Source organism: Garra rufa, chromosome 9 (assembly GCF_049309525.1).
Source record: "Garra rufa chromosome 9, GarRuf1.0, whole genome shotgun sequence".
NCBI classification, from domain to species: domain Eukaryota; kingdom Metazoa; phylum Chordata; class Actinopteri; order Cypriniformes; family Cyprinidae; genus Garra; species Garra rufa.
Window position 1 is genome coordinate 27,438,751 of NC_133369.1, and position 24,523 is coordinate 27,463,273.

Genomic DNA, 24,523 nt, shown 5'->3' on the forward strand with positions numbered 1-24,523 from the left:
TACCAAGACCAAACAACTGAACTGTAGTGTAACTACAATAGTTACACAGTAAAAATTATATCATGGTATATTATAAAGATACTAATGGTGTATTATTTATAGCTGTAACCAATCCGAGTAATGTGACTCAGCGAACCCCAATAATTGCACATAAAAAAACCTGGCAAAGACTACAAGTGCTGAACATGCTTATTTGTATCTCTTCTTCTCTTACTCTTTATCATGCTGACGTCATTGGCTCCATCTCCGATGGCGAGTGTGACAGCTTTCTTATGGCGTTTAACCAGCTCTACCACCAGAGCTTTCTGAAGAGGAGTCACTCTGCAGCAGATCACTGCTCGACAAGCACACGCCGTCTCCAAAAACTCACGCTCCATATCTGCTTCCAAAGCATGAGCCTGCCCAACAGAGAGAGGGAAATATTCCTTAACATCTGGTGGGCTAGATTTAAAACTTAATATTCATCAATATCCCTGCTGAAAAAAACCTGCTTAAACCAGCCTAAGCTGGTTTGCTGGTCTGTACTAGTCGGTGAGCTGGATTTAAAATTAAATATTCTTCAATATCCCTGCTAAACAAAACTAGTTTAGACAAGCATAAGCCAGTTTGCTGGTCTTGACTGGTCAGTGAGCTGTGGCCGGTTGCACAAACTGCTTAGACTAGTCTTAAAAGTTAGTCATCTTATTTTATTCTGCAATACTGGTCATAACTTTTTGAAATGAGTTACATAAAAATGAAGACTGGTCTAATTTAATCTGAAATTAATCTGAAGACTCATTACCACTTGGTTAACTGCTAATTATTCAAACTAGTTTTTAAGAAACAGTCTTAACGTTAGGGCTGGGCGATTTGGCCTAAAATCAAAATCTCAATTAATTGAACATTTTAACTCGATTACGATTAATGAACGATTATTTTATTTCTTATTAAAATTATATTTAATTATATTTATATAATATTTATATAATTTTTTTTTTGCCCTCATAGTTCACTGACAAATTTTGTACAGTAAATATGCTCACATATTACAAGTAAGAGATTTTTGAATGAAGGGTGCATTACTTGATTTTAAAATAACTGAAGGAAACACACACTATCTACTATCTATGATTATTTGTTGAACATCAGTGTTGAACAACTGAAATTAAAGCACACATTGCTTAAAACGAAAAGTCACATTTTTCTTAAATTAGTTAAAATAAATAACTTGCACTTTTGGAAACAAAATAAATTATTTTTCATGTTTTTTTATATTAAAAGTAGAAAATAAGCAGTATCTCTTCTAAATAAAATTACTCTTGTATATCCTGTAAATACTTTTTACTGTATAAATACTGTTTAAGCTCTCCATCGACATGTCGGAGGAATAACGTAACGTAACGGAGCAGGGTCACGTGACTCCACAGGCGGTAGTGTTTTTAAAGGGAAAGTAATCGAAATAATTGACCTGGAAAAATTTGATCGATTATAGGTTCTGAATGTCGATTTCGATTACTTTTCGATTAAGCGCCCAGCCCTACTTAACGTAGTGACTATGTTAACGCAGCTGATGCCTGGATTTAGATGGGTTTTGGGCACCAGCAACCAGCAAAACACCTGCTTGGTCAGACCAGCTTGAAACAACTACAGTCTTGGACAAAATTATTGGCACCCTTGGTAAATATGGGCAAAGAAAGCTGTAAAAATAAACCTGCATTGTTTCTCCTTTAGCTCTTTTAGTCAAAAATTCTGCAAAATTCAAACATTTCATTAAAGTTAAACAATTTAAAGTGAGGTGGAATATAACTTTATGAAAAATGTTTTTCTCTAATATACCCTGGTCACAATTATTGGCACCCTTAGAAATTCTTATGAGTAAATTATCTCCTAAATATATTTCCATTGAAATTTCCAATTTCTTAGCACACCAAGGTGACTGGAAACATGATGTTGTCCAGTCATGACGTCTTGGTGCACAGATGAATAAATATTAGTAACACAAAGCCCAAACCAACCTAATCATTCATCACAATGGGTAAAACCAAAGAATATACTTCTGATGTACAGCAAAAGATTGTTGATCTTTACACAATACAAAGTGGCTTTAAGAAAATACTTAAAACATTAAATATTCTCAGTTCCAACATCAGGGAAATAATTAAGAAGTTTTAATGGACTGGAGATGTTAAAAATCTGCTTGAAACATGATGTGTGTCAATATTGTCTTAATGTGCAGCAAAGAGAACAATTTAAGTGGCCAAATACTCTTCAAAGATCACAGATGGAAAATTGCAGAAATCTGTTGCTCCATCACAACAAGTCATTCCAGACACTGTTCAAGAAACAAATCATCTGCTCTAATGCAAAAACAAACTGCACCATATTAATTTACCATACTGGAACTTCAGCCAGGACTGGCTTTTATTGCCATATGAAATGAGAATTTTCTTTTTTGGAGCTAGAACACATTAAAGGTTTGGTGCACACAGGGATAAAAAAGTGCCCTATGTCCACATTTCAATGTTCTTTTTTGTGGACCTAATTTTACACCAAAGGTCCTAGACATCTTGTTCAGATACTTGCCATCATGTTTTATATCAAATACCAACAGATAAAAAAAGGTAAAACTGACTTGCTCAGTTAGAAATATTATAATGGGTCATGGTTAGATCTTCCATCACCACATTGATTCAAAACAAACATCAAAATCAACACAAAAACTGGTCACTGAACACAAAATCAAGATTCTGCCATAACCATCCCAATTCCCATTCCCTGACCTGAATCCTATGGAAAATGATTGGGATAAACTGAAGAAGAGTGAGCACCAACATTTGAAGGATCTGGAGAAATTCTGTATGGAGGAATAGTCTAAAATCACTTGCCATATATTCTCAAACCTCATCAGGCATGAAGGGGGAAAAAATCAGAGCTGTTTTTCATGCAAATGGAAGTTGCAGAAAGTTTTGAATACAAGGGTGCCAATAATTATGGCCAGGGTGTGTTAGAGAAAACCATTTATTTTATAATATTATATTCCCCCCACTTAAAATTGTTTATTTTTAATGAAATGTTTGAATTTTGCAGATTTTTTTGACTAAAGATCAACAGGAGAAACAACGCAGATTTATTTTTACAGCCTTCTTTGCCCATATTTACCAAGGGTGCCAACAATTTTGTCCATGACTGTAATACTAGGGGTCTTCATTCAACTAAAACGAATACCATTAATTTCACATTTAAAAACAGTATCATTCTGTGATCATTCATAAAAAAAATCTAATTACGAGAATAACAAGAATAAATAAGTCAAAGTGTTTCGAGAATAAAGTTGAAATGTTACGAGAATAAAGTCAAAATATTTTGAGAATAAAGTAAAAATTATGAGAATTTATTTGTAGCAATTACGAGATTAAAGTTATAATGTTTTGAGAGTATATTCTAGCCTACTGGCCCGGATTGGGAGCACCAGGAGATTAACTCCCACTGCTCCCAATCCGGGCAATTTGCATGTGCAGGCTATACTCTCAAAATATTATAACTTTAATTGCTATGATTTAAATCTCGACTTTATACTCAAAACATTTCGACTTTATTCTCGAAACATGTCGACTTTAATCTTGAAACATTTTGACTTTATTCTAGAAATATTTCGACTTTATTCTTGTAATTTAGACTTCATTCTCAAAATATTTCTACTTTATTCTTGAAACATTTTGACATTATTCGTAAAACATTTACACTTTATTCTCGAAACATTTTAACTATATTCTAGAAATATTTCTACTTTATTCTCATAATTTCTACTTTATTCTCAAAATATTTAGACTTTATTCTCAAAACATTTTGACTTTATTCTAGTATTCTATTATTCTCATAATTCTGACTTTATTCTAAAAACATTTTTACTTTATTCTCAAAATTTTTAGACTTTATTCTCATAATTTCATCTTTATTCTCAAAATTTTTAGATTTTATTCTTGAAACATTTTGACTTTATTCTAGAAATATTTCGACTTTACTCTCAAAACATTTTGACTTTATTCTAGAAATATTTTGTCTAAATATATAAGTCTAAATATTTTGAAAATAAAGTAGAAATTACGAGAATAAAGTCCAAATTTTTGAGAATAAAGTCCAAATATTTTGAGAATAAAGTCAAAAATGTTTCGAGAATAAAGTCAAAATGTTTCGAGAATAAAGTCAAAATATTTCGAGAATAAAGTCAAAATGTTTCGAGAATAAAGTCAAAATGTTTCGAGAATAAAGTTGAAATATTTTGACTTTATTCTTGAAACATTTTGACTTTATTCTCAAAATATTTTGACTTTATTCTAGAAATATTTCTACTTTATTCTCGTAATTTCGACTTTATTCTTAAAATATTTTGACTTTATTCTCGTAACTTCTACTTCATTCTCAAAATATTTATACTTCATTCTAACAGTTTAGACTTTATTATCAAAATATTATGACTTTAATCTCTTAATCTTAGATTTTTTTTTTTCTGAATGAAACAAGTGTTGTTATTGTTTCCTAAAACTTAAAGCTAGTCTTTAAGTTAAAGCCTTAAACTAAATGTATAACTCTTTAACTAAACTGAAGAGCATGAATAACATTAACATTTATGGGTAATTCCTTTTAATTATGTTCCTGAATGCTGCTTCCACCTACCAAGCTGTGTCCGCTGATGATGAGGGCGAACTCTCCACTGATCGACTCCAATATGGAGGAGGGTGGAGCCCGAGGAGGGGAACATTTACTCTCATCAGGCATCCAGTTAGCAGCAGCACCACCTCCACATCCATTTCCAAAGGCACAAGCACCACCCCATCCCTGAGCTTCAGCTTCCTTCCCTCCATCTCTGGTGCGTGTGGACTCCAGCATTCGCTCTCTTGCTTTCCTAAAAAACATAAGCAAATGAGAAAATTAAAAGGCCTTTCCTGAACATCTTATATCTCTCGTATTTCCTGGGACAAATCAGACAACCATCAGCAGTGTACCTCAGTTCTTCCCGTACGCTTTGAACAGTGTGTCCATTAACAATGAAGATCTCAGTCATGTTATCTGTCAGCATCTTACAGGAATAACCAATATTCACTGCAGTCTCTGTCACAGAAGGAGAAAAAAACACATGAAAGTTGTGGTTATGTTAAGTAAATCATAACAGTTGTGGCCATGCCACATAACTTTCGATGCAGTTTTTACCCTGTTTGTCTCCAGTGAGCACCCAGACTTTGATGTTAGCCAGTGACAGAATGGCAATGGTCTCAGGAACCCCCTCCTGCAGTTTATCTTCTATAGCCGAGGCCCCCAGTAACTATGATAACATTACATAGATTATATTATGAACAAAAACACTAAGGAAACAAAACTGAAGGAATCGTACAGGACACACAAACACACCATCATGTCCTGCTCGATCTCCTCATAGGCTGCAGCCAGCCGGTCATCTCTGCAGTCTGTGGCCTTATCAGCACCACGGAAACGCTCCGACCACTTTTCCCACTGCTCCTCAGACAGATCCCGATAGGCCACTGCCAGCGTTCGTAAGCCGTCACCTGCATACTCCTACAGAAACACACACCCATCAGCTCATGATAATATCACGTTTTAATGAAGTTATTAATGTTTTTGTTGTGAGAACCATTAAATATTTTCGATAAACTATTATTAAACTAAACTTTCACTTAGCATGACAATCTGCTAGTTTTAAACACATTAAAAGGTTGTTTTAGCCTACTCCTACCTCCACAAGGTCTTTAGAAAGGTCTCTTGAAAAATTGTATTTGAACCCTTTCCAACAATGACTGTATGATTATAAGTAGGGCTGCACGATTAATCGCACGATGTTGTGAGGCGTGTTAAGTCAATGAAGTCGGTACTTTGATTAGTAGTAAATCTCCTCACAACATTGTGCGATTAATCGTGCAGCCCTAATTTGTAAGACCCATTTTTTTCACACTGAGGACAACTGAGAGACACATATGCAACTATTACAGAAGGTTCAAATGCTCACTGATGTCCCAGAAGAAAACATAATTCATTGAGAGCCGGGGGGTGAAAACTTTCTGAATTTTAAGATCAGGATAAATTTATCTTATTCTGTCTTCTGGGAAACATGTAACTACCTTCTGTAGCTTCTGAAGGGCAGTACTAAATGAAAAAAAAAAAAATTATATTTAGGCAAATCAAGAAAAATTTAAACATCTTCATTCTGTTCAAAAGTTTTCACCCTCAGCTCTTAATGCACTGTGTTTCCTTTATGAGCATCAGTGAGCGTTTGAACTTTCTGTAATAGTTGCATATGGGTCCCTCAGTTGTCCTCAGTGTGAAAAGATGGATCTCAAAATCATACAGTAACTGTTGGAAAGGGTTCAAATACACAAAAATGCTAAAAAACCACAGAACGTCTGAAGAGCAGCGGGCAGTTTAACTGTTCAGAACAAACAAGGGACAGCTGTGGATCATTCAGCTAACAATACAGTATTGAATCAAGTGTATGTCAATTTTTAAACAGGGCCATTTTTATAAATTCACTGTTATTTTCACTTGTGGTCTATTTGTAAATGTTTTTTATGTGAAATATCTTATTCAGGTCAGTACTAAATAAAAAATAACATGCAATTTGTATAATTCCTCTTCAACTGTATCTATTACAAACACAGAAACAATTCAAACTTGTTAACTGGAAAAAAAAAAGGTTTTCCTAAGTTGTGATATCTTAAATTCAACTGATTTTACAATCAGTATATATATATATATATATATATATATATATATATATATATAGTAACCTTTATTACTATAAATGTTCCTTCCTTTTATTATAAGTACCTATATAACAAAAAAATCTCATATAATGTTTAGTTAATTGGCATTTTGTAAAACTAACAGACTTTTATTACGAAAAACATCCACAAGAGGGCTCTGTTGTTTGTCTTATAAAGAGAGCAGCACACTGTGGGGTTCTCTTGACCACTAAATAGGACTTGATACAAACACTGCATAGCTAACAATAAACCTAAAATAAACAAATCTGGAAATAGCAAACACTTACGTTGAGATGATCTGAAGTGATATTCATTAGATCATGGTTCGAAGAGTGAAGTCTTTCGAAAAGCACAGTGTCCGCACCCTTGCAGTACAGACGAATACGGCCCTCTGGATTCCTCACTGAGACACACACACACACACACACACACACACACACACACACACACACACACACACACACACACACACACACACACACACACACACACATTAAATTACAGATTGTTCTTGTGCCTCTGCAGTGATGAGAAGCTCTGTTCTTATTATAGCACCATCATCTCCTAGTCCTATCATTACTGGACTTCTTTACAGATAATGTATCAAGAATTAAGCATTGTTTCGTACCCATTTGGCAAAAACTAACAAGCTACATGATTAGTTTTTAATGTTTTTTGGATATTGTTATGGGGGAAAAATGATTCACAAAACCGTTTCAGAGAAAATTCCACAGTGCACTCAGTAAATCTCACGGACATCACTTGTGCATGTAAACACAAACCAAATGGACATAAATGACAATATGTAAACAAAAATGAAATGGCTGCTGCAATGTAAGCACCACTTACACGAACACAAGGGCCATAATTCAGCATTATGAAAGTGTATATGACACACACAACACTTTCTGTATTGAATTTAGCGCTAATGTACCACTTATTTATGATGCTTGGCAGGGCAGTATTTATGCTGTATCCATATTTCTCAGTCCTAAGGGAATTTTACTGGCTCCTACTCTTTTGCACAGTGCTAAACCATCTGGTATTAGAGCCAAAATAATGTTTAAGAAACTGTAAACTATGGAGTTTGCCACAGTTAACTTAACAAAAAAGTGTGTGTATGTACTTAGCTATAGATTAGGTATAGATTTTATGTGGTGGCATTTTAATTTTTGTGACATATTGTGTATTGTAGTTTTTATATGATAATGTGTGCTTGTGTTACCTATGACAGACATTCTTTTGCGGATGTTGTTGAAGTCCAGGATGGCGAGGAGCGTGTATGTGACAGCTCTGCCGAGCTCTTGTGTGGTGACTGTGCCAGGTGTGCGAGAGCGAAACACGAAGCCAAAGTTGCGTGCAGCTGTTACTAACGCCCCTTCATCTGGAGACTGAGCCTTATACAGCAGCTCTCCTTCAGGAAGTGAAAGACAGAGACAATAAGCAAGCAGGTCCGCATGAAAAAGTACAGATAATGAGATCAAATAATCATATAACAATCCATAATTACTATATCATTTCCTTCTAACAATATTAAAGTCAACAGCTTCCTTAAGTTAACCTTATTTAAACTCTTCCATTGGATGAAATAGCTTTCTGAGTAAGGCAGATAATCGATTCTCAAACTGCTTGTTCCAGATCTTTACCCTCGCTCTTCTCCTCGCTCATGACCGTGTGGCAGAGAGACAAGACCCGGAAGAATTCATGCACTGCTGGTTCTCCCACCATCACTGCCTCTAGCAGAGACTGGTCGTAGAAACAGAAGTCCCGGTCTGCTAAGGGGTTCCATGCGCTGAAGTCCAGGGGCTGGACCCTCTGAAAAATAACAGATTATCTAAGGTCTTTCTGAGCAACAATATTTCAAAAATGACAACAACAAAGTGAATCTCAGATGTACTTACCTTCTGCTGAGCTCCAAGAATGTTCATCACCTCACCTGTGAAACGAGAGACAGACTGAAATTAAATCTGTAATACAAACCTAATGCTATACAACTATTTATCAGAGTATGCATATATACTGTATGCTGCAATCTGCAACTACTATTTATTGTTCATTTTTCTATTAATTGTCCATATACCTACAGAGTGTATTATGTGATGGACATGGGTCATGATCATCGTCGGTATCTCCTTTATACGCATCTTGATTAAACAATAATTCTATTAGTAATAATAAATATTAATTAAAATGATAATAAATATTATAAAAGTATATAATTAATTCTAAAATAACACATTGCAGATTTATCTATATATATATATAAATATATATATCTTAGAACGTCATTTGTATTATTAGTCTATTTAATGTTTATTTAAATGTTCATAGCTATAAAATGTACAATAATCATAAAAATAATATTTTTTTTAAATATACACCAAATTATTATAAATATTATAAATATTATAATATAGTGAATATGAATTCAAATTTCAAAGCCCTTAGTATATAAATAATTAAAAAATAACATATTGAATATATATATATATATATATATATATATATATATATATATAATATAAATTCAAAATAATAATAAATATTATAATAGCATATATCTATATATAGATATAAGATTTATCTATATATACTATCTTAGATCATCATAATTACAAAAATCATATTTTAAAATATACACAAAGTTATAATAAATAAATATTGTAATAAAAACATACTTGTATAAATATTAAAATATTAAAATATAATTAATATTAATTAAAAATAATAATAAATATTAGAATAGTATATAAATTAGGGCTGTCGCGGTTAAGGAATTTCCCTTGCGGTAATTTTGAGTGGCTCAGTAGCGCGGTATGCGGTATTACCGCCATATAATTGTGTGTAGGCTGTTACAATGTAAGGTCATATTCAGAAATCAATAAACCGAAACCAAATCGCGTTGATATATGAAGTGAAGTAAACAGTACTTACATAGAAACCTAGCCAGTAAGAAATGCAAATTTTGAAGAAAAATGTCAGACATACTTAGAGGCTTTGCATCTGAAATCTTCGTGTATATAACAGTTAGCGCGCACCCTCGAGTCTGACTGGACGAGAGACTTTCTGTCAGTATTTCACCTGCGTGTTTTAGGCGAGCTGTCAGTCAGTGCAGTTTCATTTTTACGCCACAAGATGGAGGCAAGAGACTATCTTTGAGTAAGTCTTTAATCCGTTCATTCAACTATACGTTCAAAAACGCTTATTTATTCAAAGAGAGACGTAATGAAACACGATGTTAAAATCATTTTAACTTTAATCGCCACTTTTAAAGGCTCAGCTGACCAGCAGAGCATCGATTTTAAGACAGAGATTTCACTTTCGTTGGACATGACAAGCTAGTTTCACATACATACATGACTCGATCTGAAAGACAGACGCAGGTAATCGCACATGGTCAGTCGATCTCTCTCTCATTCGCTGTCTGTTTAGGCTTGTTAAGTGCATATCTACTGAGCCTCATAATAAACACATTATGTTATCATTACTAACTTATTACTAATTTAATATTCAGTGCACAGGCATTAAGTGAGAAGGGCAAATCCTTAGGAAAAAAGAAAACAGGCAAATATCGCGGTTGCTGCGGTTGTTGCATTCCTCTGCGGTTATGCACGTCAATAGCGCGGTATTGCGATATTGCGGTTATCGCGACAGCCCTAATATAAATAATTCTTATGTATGTATATGTATATGTATATATGTATGTATGTATATCATTATTATCAGTCTGGTTAATGTATGTTTATTTAAATGATTATAACTATAAAATATACAATAATCGCAAAAATCATATTTTGAAATAAACACCAAATTATAATAAATAAATATTTAAATATAAATATTATAATTGTATATGTAATATTAATAAATATTAATTTAAAATAATAAAAAACACCATATTAGTATTTACTATCACAATGAACAAATATAGTATTAAAAAAAAATAGTAATTTACAAAAATACAAATATTTAAAAAAAAAATAGTATTTTAAAAAATACATAAAATTTTGATAATTGTAATAATTGTAATAATATATTTATAATATATTATTATAAATATTATAATATAATCAAATTAATTATAAATAATTAATATAATAGCATGTAAATCATTTTAAATAACACATTGCAGATTTATCTATATACACCTTAAAGCATCATTATTATCACAAAAATAATATTTAAAAAATACACCAAATTATAATAAATAAATATTATAAAATAAATATTATAATTATATAAATATTTCTATAAATATTATACTATATTATTATAAATAAATAATAATATTAGATCATTATCATTAATATCAGTCTATTTAATGTATGTTTATTTAAATGTTCATAATTATAAAATATACAATAATCACAAAAATCATATTTTAAAATATACACCAAATGATTCTAAATCTGCAACTCTGCTAAACCTTCTTGGCATTTTATTTATTTATTTATTTTTATTTGATTATTTCATTCACTATTATTATTATCACTATTACTTTTCTTTTTTATTTTATTCATTTATATTTTTATTTTCAAGAACTGAATGTTTTTTATTGTTATTAATATTATTATTGCCTATTTGCTTTATTGCTTATTTAAATGCCCACCACTAAATAAATAAATAAGTAGGGAGTGGAAATAATTAACAAACTTCAATAATTAATTAATAATGAAAACATTTTTTGGACTTTTATTGAAAGTTATGTTTTCAATGACTGCTTGTTCAAAAACAAAAATTCCAATTATATTAATAATAATAATATTAATATTAGGATTATTATGTAATTACTGTTTAATATTTGTAGAGTACAAATAAAACAGCTTACTCAATTTTTTAGTGACCTCTTAATGATAATCATTTCTTGAAGGTTATGCTTTTAACCACCATTTTTTCAATAATAATAATAATAATAATAAAAAGTTGAAGATTTTCATATTCATATCATATTCATATTCATGAATCATATTCATGCAAAGTCCCAGTTGACAGATTTTATTTTTATAAACTGCCCCAGTGTTTTATCTGTTTATTTGTTCATTTAATGTCTAATTATTTACTTAATTGGTAAGCAGCTGTGTAATAATCGAGGTAAAGTACAGTCAGCTGGTCATATTACCATAAAAACCACATCAACATGATCCAAGACTGATTTATATGATAAGGGCCAGCTGACTGCATATTATACCTTGCATATAACTGCCATATGCTGTTCCTCACCATATGCATGGCCATTGATGGAGCACTTGTTGAAGGTCATGATGTTCTGAGTGAGGGTGCCTGTCTTGTCACTGAAGATGTACTCCACCTGTCCCAGCTCTTCATTTAGTGTGGTGGTCCGGGCCTCTGCTGCTGTGTTGCTACGGCTGCAGAACATCCGCCGGTCCCAATTAATGAAATAACTATGACCCAGACGAATCACCTCCACACTAAGAGATTCAGACAAACAAAAACAAAGAAAAAGAGACGGTGAGTTATCAATGCAAATGTGACCTGTTTTCAGTACAAACACTCAAATTGACTGCAGGCCTCTGACCACATATCAAACTCACAACAAAAGACACAAAAAATACACACAGTTTCCCTGTTCTAAAGACATTTTTAGTACGCAGCTGAGACAGACAATGGCACAACAGTGCACCAGACCATTAAAAGCAATAATACCCATTTATAGAGATTTCACAAATCTGTCATTTAAAACTGCAAAAACAGATGTGGGCTATGTGTGTGCTGTGCCATGGTGCTGCTCTGTGCCATGCTGCACTTCTTTCTGTACCAGTCAGAGGTGGGTTACATTCACTGGACCACACGGCAGAGTTAGAGCTCATACAGAGAGCTGGTTCAGAAAGGTACGGTCAGGATTTTAGTGGTGTTTTAGTGGTTATATGGACTGTGTTATACGGGAGGCTGTTGTTATGTCAGAGAGAGAGAAAAGTGGAATCTATGGGGTCTATCTCTTACCTGATAGGGAAAGTCTGAGGAAACATGAAAACAACAAAATAAATGAAAATAAAATAAACAGCACAATGTATAAAGCCTGTATCAAGCATAAAATGAACTTAAGCTTCTACTTAAAAAAAAGAAAAAAGAAGAACATCTAAATCAAAGAAAAGAAGTAGATTTTTATTTGAATTTCTTATAAATGTGATACACTTTGGTTTCTCATGACTTTTTAAAAAGAAATGGAGCAATAGATAACTATTATCTAATAAAAATAAAACATAGTAATTAGAAAAGTAGTTTTAATTTTGTGTATTAATTTTTTTTTTTTTTTCCCTTTCTTTTTTAATTATTTAAATTTAATGTACTTTATTTATTTCAGTTTTAGTTCGGTATTAGTTTATTTGTCCAGTTAATAATTTTAATGCTTCATTTTAACCTTATTTTAGTTAGTTGCCAAGGAAACATTTCAAATTTTTAACTAGTTTCAACAGATCTAATAATTATATATATTTTTTACATTTTGATTTATTTTTTAATAATGTGTGTATATATATATATATATATATATATATATATATATATATATATATTTCATTTTTATTTGTTTTTTAATTATTTAGATTCAAAGTACTGTAATTATTTCCTTTTTAGTTTAGATTTAGTTTTTTCCAGTTAGCAATTTTAATGCTTCAACTTAACCTTATTTCAGTTTTTAAATTTTCAACTAGTTTCAGATTTTCATCCAATATTTATTTATATTTTTTCGTTTTTATTTTTATTTTTTAATGTATATATATATATATATATATATATATATATAAATTTTTTTATTATTATTTAAATTAAAAAGTACTGTATTTATTTCAGGTTTTTGGTTTTTTTTTTTTTTTTTTGCTGTTTTGTTTTCCATTTTTCCATTCATTTTAATGCTTCAACTTAACCTTATTTCAGTTATTTGCCAAGGCAACATTTAACATTTTTCCTATAATAATTATAATTCAGTATCAGTTTTTCATCTAATAATTATAATTATAATTTTAATAGTGTAAGTTATTGATAATAACCCTGATAGAACAACAACAACATAATTGAGATAAACAGTTAAATTGATATTTAAATAATTGTAGTAAAAAATATTTAAATGACTACAAATGTAATGCTGTTCATCCTTAAAAATGAAAAAAAAAAAGCAAAAATGTCCCAAATTGGCTAACATAGTTGACAACCCTCATATAAAATGAATAGGAAATAAAACAGCAGCTCATATAAATTTTATATATATATATATTTTTTTTTTTACTGTTTGCTGTTTTAGTCCATTTTCCGTATTTTTCTTTTTAGTATATTCATGAAAAGTGCTGACCAATCCCACCGGATTAATTCATCTTTCTTCCTTCATTACAACATTTATCTTCATTATACAACGTTCATCATTATTTATCCACATCCTGCTCTCTCTCACCTAACATAGAGGGAGATGGGCACGACAGTGTTGAGGATGATGACATAGGACCAGAAAGACAGGAAGGCTGAGAACAGGAAGTTGTCCACTGGAGGGTCCCAGGGAAGAAAGCTCTGGAACAGAGCACCCACTTCTTTTTCCCAAACTGCATTTCCTAGGGCCAAGATCACTCCCATACACACCAGGAACCCAAAAATCTGAGGAGGGGAAAATTACTGGAGTGAAAACTGGATTCATTTCAAATCTTGAATTATGTGTATATTTATTTAAGTCAAACATTAATTTGGGTACTTGGGTTCTGAAATTTCAGAAATTCAGCAGAGGTTTGTAAGCGAGTGTGTGTTCGTAAACAGTTTCTCACCCACAACACCAGTGTATTCATCAATCTGTCTATACTGGTCCGCTTAAACTTAGTCCGTCCGCTGTTCTGCATCAGTTTGGTGTCAGGACCTGAGGTGCACCATGACAGGTTAAAATGAAAACTAATCACACACACACACATATTGTACACACACAATCACATGAAGTCATACACTAACCTGCAAAAATAACAAGGCCATAGCAGCTCTCTGTGTTGCGCAGTACGCAGCCGCGAAGCAGCATGTTCTGGTTGCTGAGGGGGTATTTACAGTCTTTCCAATACAGAGTCCCGCAGAAACGGTCAAGCTTGTTGTTGGGAGGCTCACACACCACTTCTCCTGCACATACACACAGAACGAGAGATATATGAGGAAAAATGATGCTACACATTTTGTAAATATCAAAAAAGTATTAATATGTATGCTCAGCATCCTGGGTCTTGGTACAACCTGTGAGCTTTGGAATTTTTTGTTGTTCTTTAAAAACAGGAAGCGTGGGTGGTCTGTACTGACATATGCTTGATAGTGTGTGTGGCAGTATATTGTGTTGGGTGTTAAAGAAATGTTGCTGAGAAACTGTCTACCGCATACTTTACATTCCGCACACTGACTCACTGTATCTTTTGTTTTCTCTCTCTCCGGTAAACTAACTCATAGTGGGGTCAAACAGCACTGTTACATTTGTAGCGCATTTATTCGCTAGCTCAAAATCAAATTTATCCTAACGCTACAGTTGAGGTCAAAAGTTTACACCCCCCTTTCAGAATGTGCAAAATGTTAATTATTTTACCAAAATGAGAGGAATCATACAAAATGTATGTTATTGTTTATTGTTTAGTACTGACCTGTATAAGATATTTCACATAAAAGATGTTAACATATAGTCCACACAAGAAAATACTAGTTGAATGCATAAAAACGACCCTGTTCAAGTTTATATAAAATTGATTCTTAATACTGTGTTGTTACCTGAATAATCCACAGCTGTGTTTTTTGTTTAGTGATAGTTGTTAATGAGTCCCTTGTTTGTCCTGAACAGTCAAACTGCCTGCTGTTTGTCAAAAAAGTCCTTCAGGTCTGACAGATTCAGAAGGAAACCCAATGTATTAAACCAGGGGGTGAAGACTTTTTGAAATTGAAGATCAGGGTAAATTTAACTTATTTTGTCTTCTGAGAAACATGTTAGTATCTTCTGTAGCCTCTGAAGGGCAGTACTTAATTGAAAAAAAATTGATATTTAGGCAAAAAAATAAAATGTACTCATCTTCATTATGTTCAAAAGTTTTCACCCCCTGGCTCTTAATGCATAGTTTTTCCTTCTGAAGCATTAGTGAGCATTTGATTCTCCTGTAATAGTTGCATATAAGTCCCTCAGTTGTCCTCAGTGTGAAAAGATGGATCTCAATGGAAAATCATACAGTCATTGTTGGAAAGAGTACAAATACACATAAATACTGGAAAACCAAAGACTTTATGGGACCTGAATGATTTTTCTGAAGAACATCTGGCAGTTTAACTGCTCAGGACAAACAAGGGACTCATGAACAACAATCACAAAAAAAAAAAGCTGTGGATCATTCAGGTAACAACACAGTATTAAGAATCAAGTGTATGTAAACTTTTGAACGGTGTCATTTTTATAAGTTCAACTATTCTTTTCTCTTGTGGACTATATGTAAAGATCTTTTATGTGAAATATTATATTCAAATCAGTTCTAAATAAACAATAACATGCATTTAATATGACTCCTCTTATTTTGGTAAAATAATTAACATTTTGCAGATTCTGAAAGGGGGATGAAAACTTTTGACCTCAACTGTATCTGCACTGGTACAGCACTCCATTATGATTAATTTAAAAAAATGTAATTCATAATTACATTCTGTTTGTTTATTCAATTATACATTTTATTTTATTAATTACATATTGTATTTTATTTATTTACTAACACATTTTTTTTTATTTAGCATAGACTTCTTTTAAATGAGTTTGTGCTGTTACCTACTTTGCATAATTACTTTAGTGAATCTATGCTAAAATATGCAAATAAACAGTGGTTATCAGTGAGCACAATTCATACCCTCTGAAAATATGCAATTCCTTATATTGCTTTTCTATTTTTGTTCCATAAACTTCTGCAAATCTGAAACGTACTGTACGCAAACATATTCTCTCATTTATCAGTTCACAAGATTGCTCAGCTGTCTCTTTTTCTTACTAGTTCACTTTCTCATTTCCACTCTGGCTAACTTTCACATCTATTTGGAGCGAGGTCAATACCAAAATCACATACCATCAAACTGGGCCAGGTTATTAGGATCTCCCAGCTCTGAGGTAACAGACAGAGACTGACGCACTTTCATGTTTGTCTCGCTGCGGCAGAAAAACAACAACACTGGATTGAGCCGCGCTGGAAACATGAAATCATGTTAAACAGCAAATTCAAAAAAATAAACAGTCATACCCATCCAGTTCTGCAGTTTCAATGTAACAGAGGCTATGTGGTTCACTGCTGGACAACAGGAGCAGGTCGGCCTGCAACACAAATACAGTATACAGCAGTGTTATTATTAACTAAAACTAGCTTTCAGTACTTAAAATAAAGCTGAAATAAAATAAAATATAAATATTAGGGGGAAAAACTCGCTAGATTTCTTACTTTTGTTTAATTTAAAGGGATACTTCACCAAAAAAATTAAATTTACCCCATGATTTACTCAGACTTAAACCATCCTAGGTGTATATGACTTTCTTCTTTTTGACGAATACATCAGAGTTATATTAAAAAAATGTCATGGCTCTTCCAAGCTTTATAATGGCAATGAATGACTGTTGAGATTTCAAAATTACTTAAAACAAATTAAAATAAAAATGAAATCTGAAAGTACAAAAAGAAAAGCTACATAAAATATAAATAAAAAAATATAACAGTGTGACCAAAACTGCACTTAGCATATTAACAAGACATCTAAGGTGTTGTCGGTCTATCCTTGAGAAAGAGAGTTATATAACCAGCGACATAATCAGCAAATTGGACCTTGGCTACTGGATCAATATCACAGTGCAGTATTCGAGAGCAAATGCATCAGACATTGATGCGTACATGACCCTGAACTACTGCAAGTAATGTCTGGGACTGCTGAGCTAGTAAAATGTCTTTTTATCTTATTAAACCATGTTTTTCATTAATGTCATGAAGGAGTACAGAGGAAAACTCACTGCCACAAACTGATTGTTCTCCAATTTGATGATGTCACCCACTCTGACATTCATCCATTTCTCCTTCTGAAGGCTGAGAAAGAGATAAAAAGAACAGGATACTTATTAATGCTTTGCGATTGTTGGAAAATTGCTATACAATGATTAAAAAGTGCTCTATATGATATATAGTACTTTTATTTTAAATAAATGTAATATTGATTTACAAATATTTAATATTTTGATATATGTACGATAGAAAATTTACAAAATATCTTCATGGAACATGATCTTTTCTTAATAACCTAATGATTTTTGGCATCGATAATTGAAAAACCGATACTTTTGACCCATACAATGCATTTTTGGCTATTGCTACAAATATACCTATGCTACTTAAGACAGGTTCACATATACATTCAAGCCCCAAATTATTCCAGCAAGTTTTTGACACAGGCTTCTCCCAAAAGATAATAAGACGATGTACAAGAGATCATTGTGGAAAAAAATATTTCTCAGCTTATATTTACATTTGAACAAAAAGTGGCATGTCCAAAATTATTCATACCCTGATTCATTGGGAACAGCTGTTTTAATCAACTCAACAGGTGAAAAACAGAAGCTCTCTGCTGTTGGTTTGTGGACAGTCATGGCTAAGACAAAGGAGCTCACTGAGGACCTGCGGCTGCGCATTGTGGCTGCTCACAAGTCAGGAAAGGGCTATAAGACCATATCTAAATGTTTTGAAGTTCCAGTGGCTACAGTGCAAAGTATTATTAAAAAATACAAGATGTTCCACACTGTGAAAAATCTCAGAGGACGTTTTTGGAAGCCAAAAGTGACACCTGTGCTGGCCCGGAGGATAGTGAGAGAGGTAAAGAATCCAATGATCACCACCAAGGCCATCCTGATGAATCTGATCTCTGCTGGTGGCAACATCTCAAGGCAGACAGTCCAACAGACATTGCACACTGCTGGGTTTCACGGATGCAGACCAAGGAGGATACCATTTCTCCAGATAAGGAAGGAAGGACACAGTACTTTCTGACTAGAGGCAGTTCTGGACCCTTTTTAGATTGTCATCAACTTTTTTATTTTTCTTGTTCAATTTGCACACTGAACATAGTTGTAGCTCTTATTTTTGAACTCTCAAAGTGCACCAAATTAATGAATTTAACTTTAAAATGTATAAAATTTTCTCCAGGGGGGAGAAACAACATCAGGCAGTCTGCAGAGAAACTTGGCCTTGGACACCAGTGGACATTTCAGCACGACAACGACCCAAAACACACAGCAAAAGTGGTTAAGAAATGGTTAGCAGACAAAAACATTAACGTTTTGCAGTGGCCCAGCCAGAGTCCTGACTTAAATCCAATTGAGAATCTGTGGAGGGAGCTAAAGATCAGGGTGATGGCAAGGAGACCCTCCAACCTGAAAGAGTTGGAGCTCATCGCTAAAGATGAATGGCCAATAATACCAGTGGAGACATGCAAAAAGCTGGTCAGCAATAATAAGAAGTGTTTGATTGCTGTAACAGCCAATAAAGGCTTTTCTATTGATTATTGAGAAGGGTGTGAATAATTTTGGACATGCCATTTTTTGTTCAAATTGTTTTTTCCACAATGATGCCTCTTGTACATCGTCTTTTGGTAGAAGCCTGTGTCATTTCCGGTCAAAAAAAAAAACTTGCTGGTTGAATAAAAGTAACTTTAAATCAGAATTTGCCAGGGGTATGAATAATTTCGGGCTTGACTGTATAAGAAAACATATTGAGCCAGCCAACAGTGCTTTTTTTGTCGTTTCTGCATCTTGCAAGCAACTGTTCGGACACATTTATATTTCTTGCAAAGAGCAGATGTTTTCTTGTAAACACGATGTAAAAGGAAGTGTGTATATTAATATGAGACTCACATGCCACCGATGAGGACCTGAGACTGACGGTTATTCACCTGGTTGTCACTCTTGTGACGAAACTGTGAGAGAAACAGAGATGTGTGTGAAATGTGTATATCTGACTGTTTTTTCGTGTGGTAGTTGTGGTGTGTCATTGGTCATTGGTGTAAGTGTTACCATATTTCTGTATGGAGGGGAGTTGGCAGTTACAGTAAGCTAGTATATGTGTGTGTGTGTGTGTGTGTGTGTGTGTGTGTGTGTGTGTGTGTGTGTGTGTGTGTGTGTAGGACTCACATAGTCATCGGTGGCATCTTTGACTGCAGTGATGCTCAGCACCAGCACTAAAGGCACAATGGTGGTGAACCAGGATAAAGAGGAAATCTGTGGAATCAACTGAGAACAAAAAGTTACATTTTTATAACATTCACTAATGCACCGACTAGTGTTAGTAATTAGTGTTAACATGTACAGACAATCTGTCAAAATGATTGTGTTAACAGGCGTCCATGTGATGCTAACTGCAAACTTTATTCCTGGAGGAATATTTCAATGTTCACAGCAAATAAACTGATCTGTACAAAAGAACTGACTTTTTCCTCTACACTTGTATTTAAAACTCATTTGAAGTATGTACCTGCAGTATGAGGAGAAACAGGAAGTAGGTGTTGGCAACTTCCTGGAACTGCTCAAACAGGTTGACTGGAAGGAAGGTGACGATGTTATACTTTGAGGTCATGATGCAGTTGCTCTGCGGACAGTGAAAGAGGCGATGGGGAGAGGTGAAGGAGAGGCAGAAGAATTGTACATTTAAAATAATTTGTGGGTATATTTATGATGTACAGGGTGAAAGTGTGACTTACAGCATACTGGAACTTTTCATTGTACTCTCTATCATTGGCTCGGACTCTCCTTTCCTCCTCTGTGAAGAAAACAAACACTGTGATGTAAAAATGGCCTGAAATACACAGTCACACCTTCAACATTTCTCACATTATCACAGTTTATTCACTATAGTTTAGAAAATGGTCATAAAATATGACAAGAACTCAGTGTTAAACTGTCAGAACAAATTCATCTTGATAATGTCAGATAACTTTGCTAGAAAGGTACGTAACAAAACATGGTCAGGTCAAAGTGTCAAATCAAGTTTTTGGTTACAAATTGTCATCAATTTCACTGTTAGTCTACTGTATGAAGAATTTTTGGGTTTAATATGTCACAGTTTACTTTATTTTGCTATCCTCACATATTTTGATTTATATTTGATTTATAAAAAGGAAAAAAATCTCAAAGTATCTTTTTTGTGTTCCACAGTATAAAAAAAGTCATATGGATGTGGAACGACATGACGCTAAGTAAATGATGACAGACTAACCATTTTTTGGGTAAACTATGCCTTTATGGCACTTTATCTCTACTCTAATATCACCAAGGGAACTGGACATTTTGACCTTTTTGAAAGGTAAGTTGTAGTTAAAAAAAACATTGCAGAAACATTTTACTAACCTAAAAAAAAACGTTCTACTATTATTAAAGGGTTAGTTCACTCAAAAATTAAAATTCTGTTATTAATTATTCACCCTCATGTTGTTCCAAACCCATAAGACCTTCGTTCATATTCAGAACACAAATGAAGATATTTTTGATGAAATCTGAGAGCTTCTGACCCTGCATTGACAGCAATGCAACTAAAACATTCCCAGGCCTAAAAAGGTATAAGGACAATGATAAAATAGTCCATGTGACATCAGTGGTTCAACTATAATTTTATGAAGCTATGAGAATATTTCTTGTGCACAAAGAAAACAAAAATATTGACTTTATTCATCAATTTCTCCTCTTCATAACATTACAGTTGAACCACTAGTGTCACATGGACTATTTTAAAGATGTCCTTAGTACATTTCTGGGCCTTGAGCATATCAGTTGCATTGCTGTCTATGCAGGGTCAGAAAGCTCTCAGATTTCATCAAAAATATCTTGTTTTGTGTTCGCAAGATGAACGAAGGTCTTACGGTTTGGAACGACATGAGGGTGAGTAATTAATGACAGAATTATTATTTTTGGCAAACTATATCTTTAAGATAGTTTAAAAAATATTTTGGAAAACATTTTTAGCACATGCATTTGTAAGCTGGGTCAAAACCAAGTGGCAACCTCCCGCTCTCACCATTGAAACCAACACGGAAGTGACTTAAACTGCAATTCATCAACTGGCCGCTAGAGACTGGCTACAAACTCCCCATGTTAAAATGTCTAACTTTACAGCAGAAAAAAGTATGTTTACAGCCTGGTACAAAAAGTGGTTTTGGTCTATATAGCTATTTGTAAATATATCTTTTTATACTGTATTTTTATACATATTTATGTTTTAAACCATGAATGTGAGTCAATGGATAACACAAGCAAAGTGAAAACTGTGCAATTTGTTAAAGTGAAAGTAAAAACAGCGCTTCCAGCATCTGACATGCACATTCTCTCAGAGACAATGATAGACGAATATACTTCATATGCTGATATTAATTTACTTCCCTAATATTTCTCTTGTGCGCCGAACACAGTGGGGAAAAATAAAAAGAAACGTATTTTGTGTAGGCTACGGGATGTTTTTGAAAGTCTGTGTTTAAAATAAAGCTCTCAATTTGCATTGATGACTGCAGTATTATTAGGGGTTAATAAAGTCTTAATTATGATTTCAGGTTGTCTTAAATTGGGGACTAAAAGGCAAGAATTGCGATGAAACTTTATAAGGCTATGCATTGAATAAATATGAGCGCTGCACGTTTCAAAGTCAGCCGCGGCACTGCTTTGTGTACCATTTAGAGGATGGATATCCGAGCCGAGCCCGACGGTACCCGACGGAACCCGACGGGTCGGGCCGGGTTCGGACAGATATTTAGAAAGGATGCTCGGGTTCGGGTCGGGCTCGGTCACCTCAGCGCGATAGTGCGCCCGTGTTATAACGGCACTTTTTGCCCAGTGTGCACTGACGCTCTCATCTGTTGACATTTCCGAACGCTTTTTTTACAGTTGCTTAATAAAAGCGGGCTTTCCACACAAAAAAAGTGCATGTGTCATTAGTATGAGTGAAAAAAGAGATTTTAACTGTGTCGGGCTGGGATCGGGCTCGGACATAAATATCTGAATGCTTGTCGGGCTCGGGTCGGGTTCGGTTACTGCTCTGTCGGACTCGGGCCGGGCTCGGACAGAAAAATGCGGCCCGATCCGCACTCTAGTACCATTCTGATAGCGCCTCCTGCTGGAAGAGAAGTTCTGCCATTTTTAATCAGCTTGTACGTATGCTGCTGTCAAAAAGATTAATGTAAAAAAAATCAATCCATGGTTTTAAGCAGCAAACACGTATAGAGTTGTAAATGTGAACTGATGGATCGACAAGATCATGTGTTATACAAATTTAAACAATTAAGGCAGTAAAATATATGTAGCCTATATGTTAATTAATATAATACTTGATTGACAATAATTGTTTAAATTTATATAAGAATTGATACTTTTGACTCTTGAAGGCTGGAATGTGAAGTTTATAATTTAAGAAATCTTTTTTGTTTTGTGAAACCTGCATCTGAATTGTAAATCATGCTTTGTACAGTCATTTTAATTATTTATTTATTCATTTATTTTTGTTCAGGTCTTTAAAAAGGTATTTAAATGTCTAGAATTTAAGATAAAATATGCTGCAGATACCCTGGTCTCACAAAAAACATAAATCGTTTTTATATATAATTGTCCGGACCTCGGCTGGTGAGCTGGGTTCATTACTGGACCTCGAGCCGTTTTAGTTGAAGACCCCTGGTCTAGCCTGTACTGTATTTTATTTGTCAAAGATTTTTTTTTTCATAATTTGAAATATGTTGTGCAGCTTATAGTGTTAAGCAGGAGAAACAACCTGTACTGTATTTTATTTATCAAAGATTTCGTGCAGCTGTTTATTTGTTGTGCAGCTGTTTATTTGTAAACAGGGATGGAAGCCCCTGTGTTTTAATTATATTTTGCTCAAAAACTGTTTAATAAAGTTTTAATAAAGGCTTTGACTTTCAAGTAACCATTTATGGAAACATACCGGATATATATCGTATACCGCCATTCCTCCTAAAAATACCAAGATATGAATTTTTGCCCATATCGCCCAGCCCTAATTCAGTCAAAAAACTTCTCATCAACCTATAATAAACACACTGTTCTGTTGTGTCTTTTATCAGTCAAAGCAATGTATGATAACTCCAGAAGAAAAAAACAGGAAGCCATGAACTACAATCAACACATGCGATATATACTTTATGCTTGCTGAGGAAAAAGTCTGAATCAGGCAGAGCGCACAAGTCGCACGCTCACATATATCATGCAGTGACAGTAGCATACAGTAACTTTTAGTTCCCCATGAGACAAACTATACAATCAGAGGGTCATGTCAGTGCTTAACACCAGCTTTAATCAAGTGAGACAGAGCAGTGGAGTGCAACACAACAAAGACGAAGGAAGTCACAGCTAATTGTAGTGTGACAGATTAATTTCAGCATTATGAGGCTGAAAATGGGACTGTGACAGAATAGGCTGTGGTTAGCATATAGTCATAAACCTGCTGTTTTCACTTCTGTTGAAAACGAGACTCACAGTTTCAAAAGCTCTTAACACCGCAGTGTTTGCAGCCAGACTGACACATAAGATGCAAAAGCACACATAGATAAATAAACACACCAGACTGAATCTGAGAAAAGCTCTTTCCTTTGGTTCTCTCATCTTTTGACAGAATTCGTAGAAAATAGCTCTGTCGGATTCACTTTGCCATGCATCTCTCACATCCTGTGCTCACAGCTGCACAGTTTTTTATGCTGGGTAATGGCCACTCCATGTGACAGACTGTCTGTGCGTGAGTGTGTGTGTGTATTATCACATC

General features: G+C 33.8%; 1 protein-coding gene across 1 annotated transcript in view; it reads right to left on the reverse strand.

Moving 5' to 3' along the window:
* atp8b2 (ATPase phospholipid transporting 8B2) overlaps nucleotides 1-24,523 on the reverse strand; it is a 49,889-nt gene that overhangs the window by 15,069 nt on the left and 10,297 nt on the right. Inside the window, exons 2-21 of the mRNA XM_073846499.1 lie at nucleotides 20,469-20,527; nucleotides 20,243-20,356; nucleotides 19,903-20,001; nucleotides 19,627-19,688; nucleotides 17,737-17,809; nucleotides 16,982-17,052; nucleotides 16,811-16,890; nucleotides 14,697-14,855; nucleotides 14,519-14,607; nucleotides 14,158-14,354; nucleotides 11,973-12,181; nucleotides 8,654-8,688; nucleotides 8,399-8,567; nucleotides 7,978-8,166; nucleotides 7,040-7,155; nucleotides 5,386-5,550; nucleotides 5,188-5,299; nucleotides 4,983-5,088; nucleotides 4,654-4,882; nucleotides 215-398 (exon numbers count right to left, since the gene is read on the reverse strand). Coding sequence (XP_073702600.1) covers nucleotides 215-398; nucleotides 4,654-4,882; nucleotides 4,983-5,088; nucleotides 5,188-5,299; nucleotides 5,386-5,550; nucleotides 7,040-7,155; nucleotides 7,978-8,166; nucleotides 8,399-8,567; nucleotides 8,654-8,688; nucleotides 11,973-12,181; nucleotides 14,158-14,354; nucleotides 14,519-14,607; nucleotides 14,697-14,855; nucleotides 16,811-16,890; nucleotides 16,982-17,052; nucleotides 17,737-17,809; nucleotides 19,627-19,688; nucleotides 19,903-20,001; nucleotides 20,243-20,356; nucleotides 20,469-20,527 — 2,517 coding nt within the window. The remainder of the gene's footprint in view (nucleotides 1-214; nucleotides 399-4,653; nucleotides 4,883-4,982; nucleotides 5,089-5,187; nucleotides 5,300-5,385; nucleotides 5,551-7,039; nucleotides 7,156-7,977; nucleotides 8,167-8,398; nucleotides 8,568-8,653; nucleotides 8,689-11,972; nucleotides 12,182-14,157; nucleotides 14,355-14,518; nucleotides 14,608-14,696; nucleotides 14,856-16,810; nucleotides 16,891-16,981; nucleotides 17,053-17,736; nucleotides 17,810-19,626; nucleotides 19,689-19,902; nucleotides 20,002-20,242; nucleotides 20,357-20,468; nucleotides 20,528-24,523) is intronic.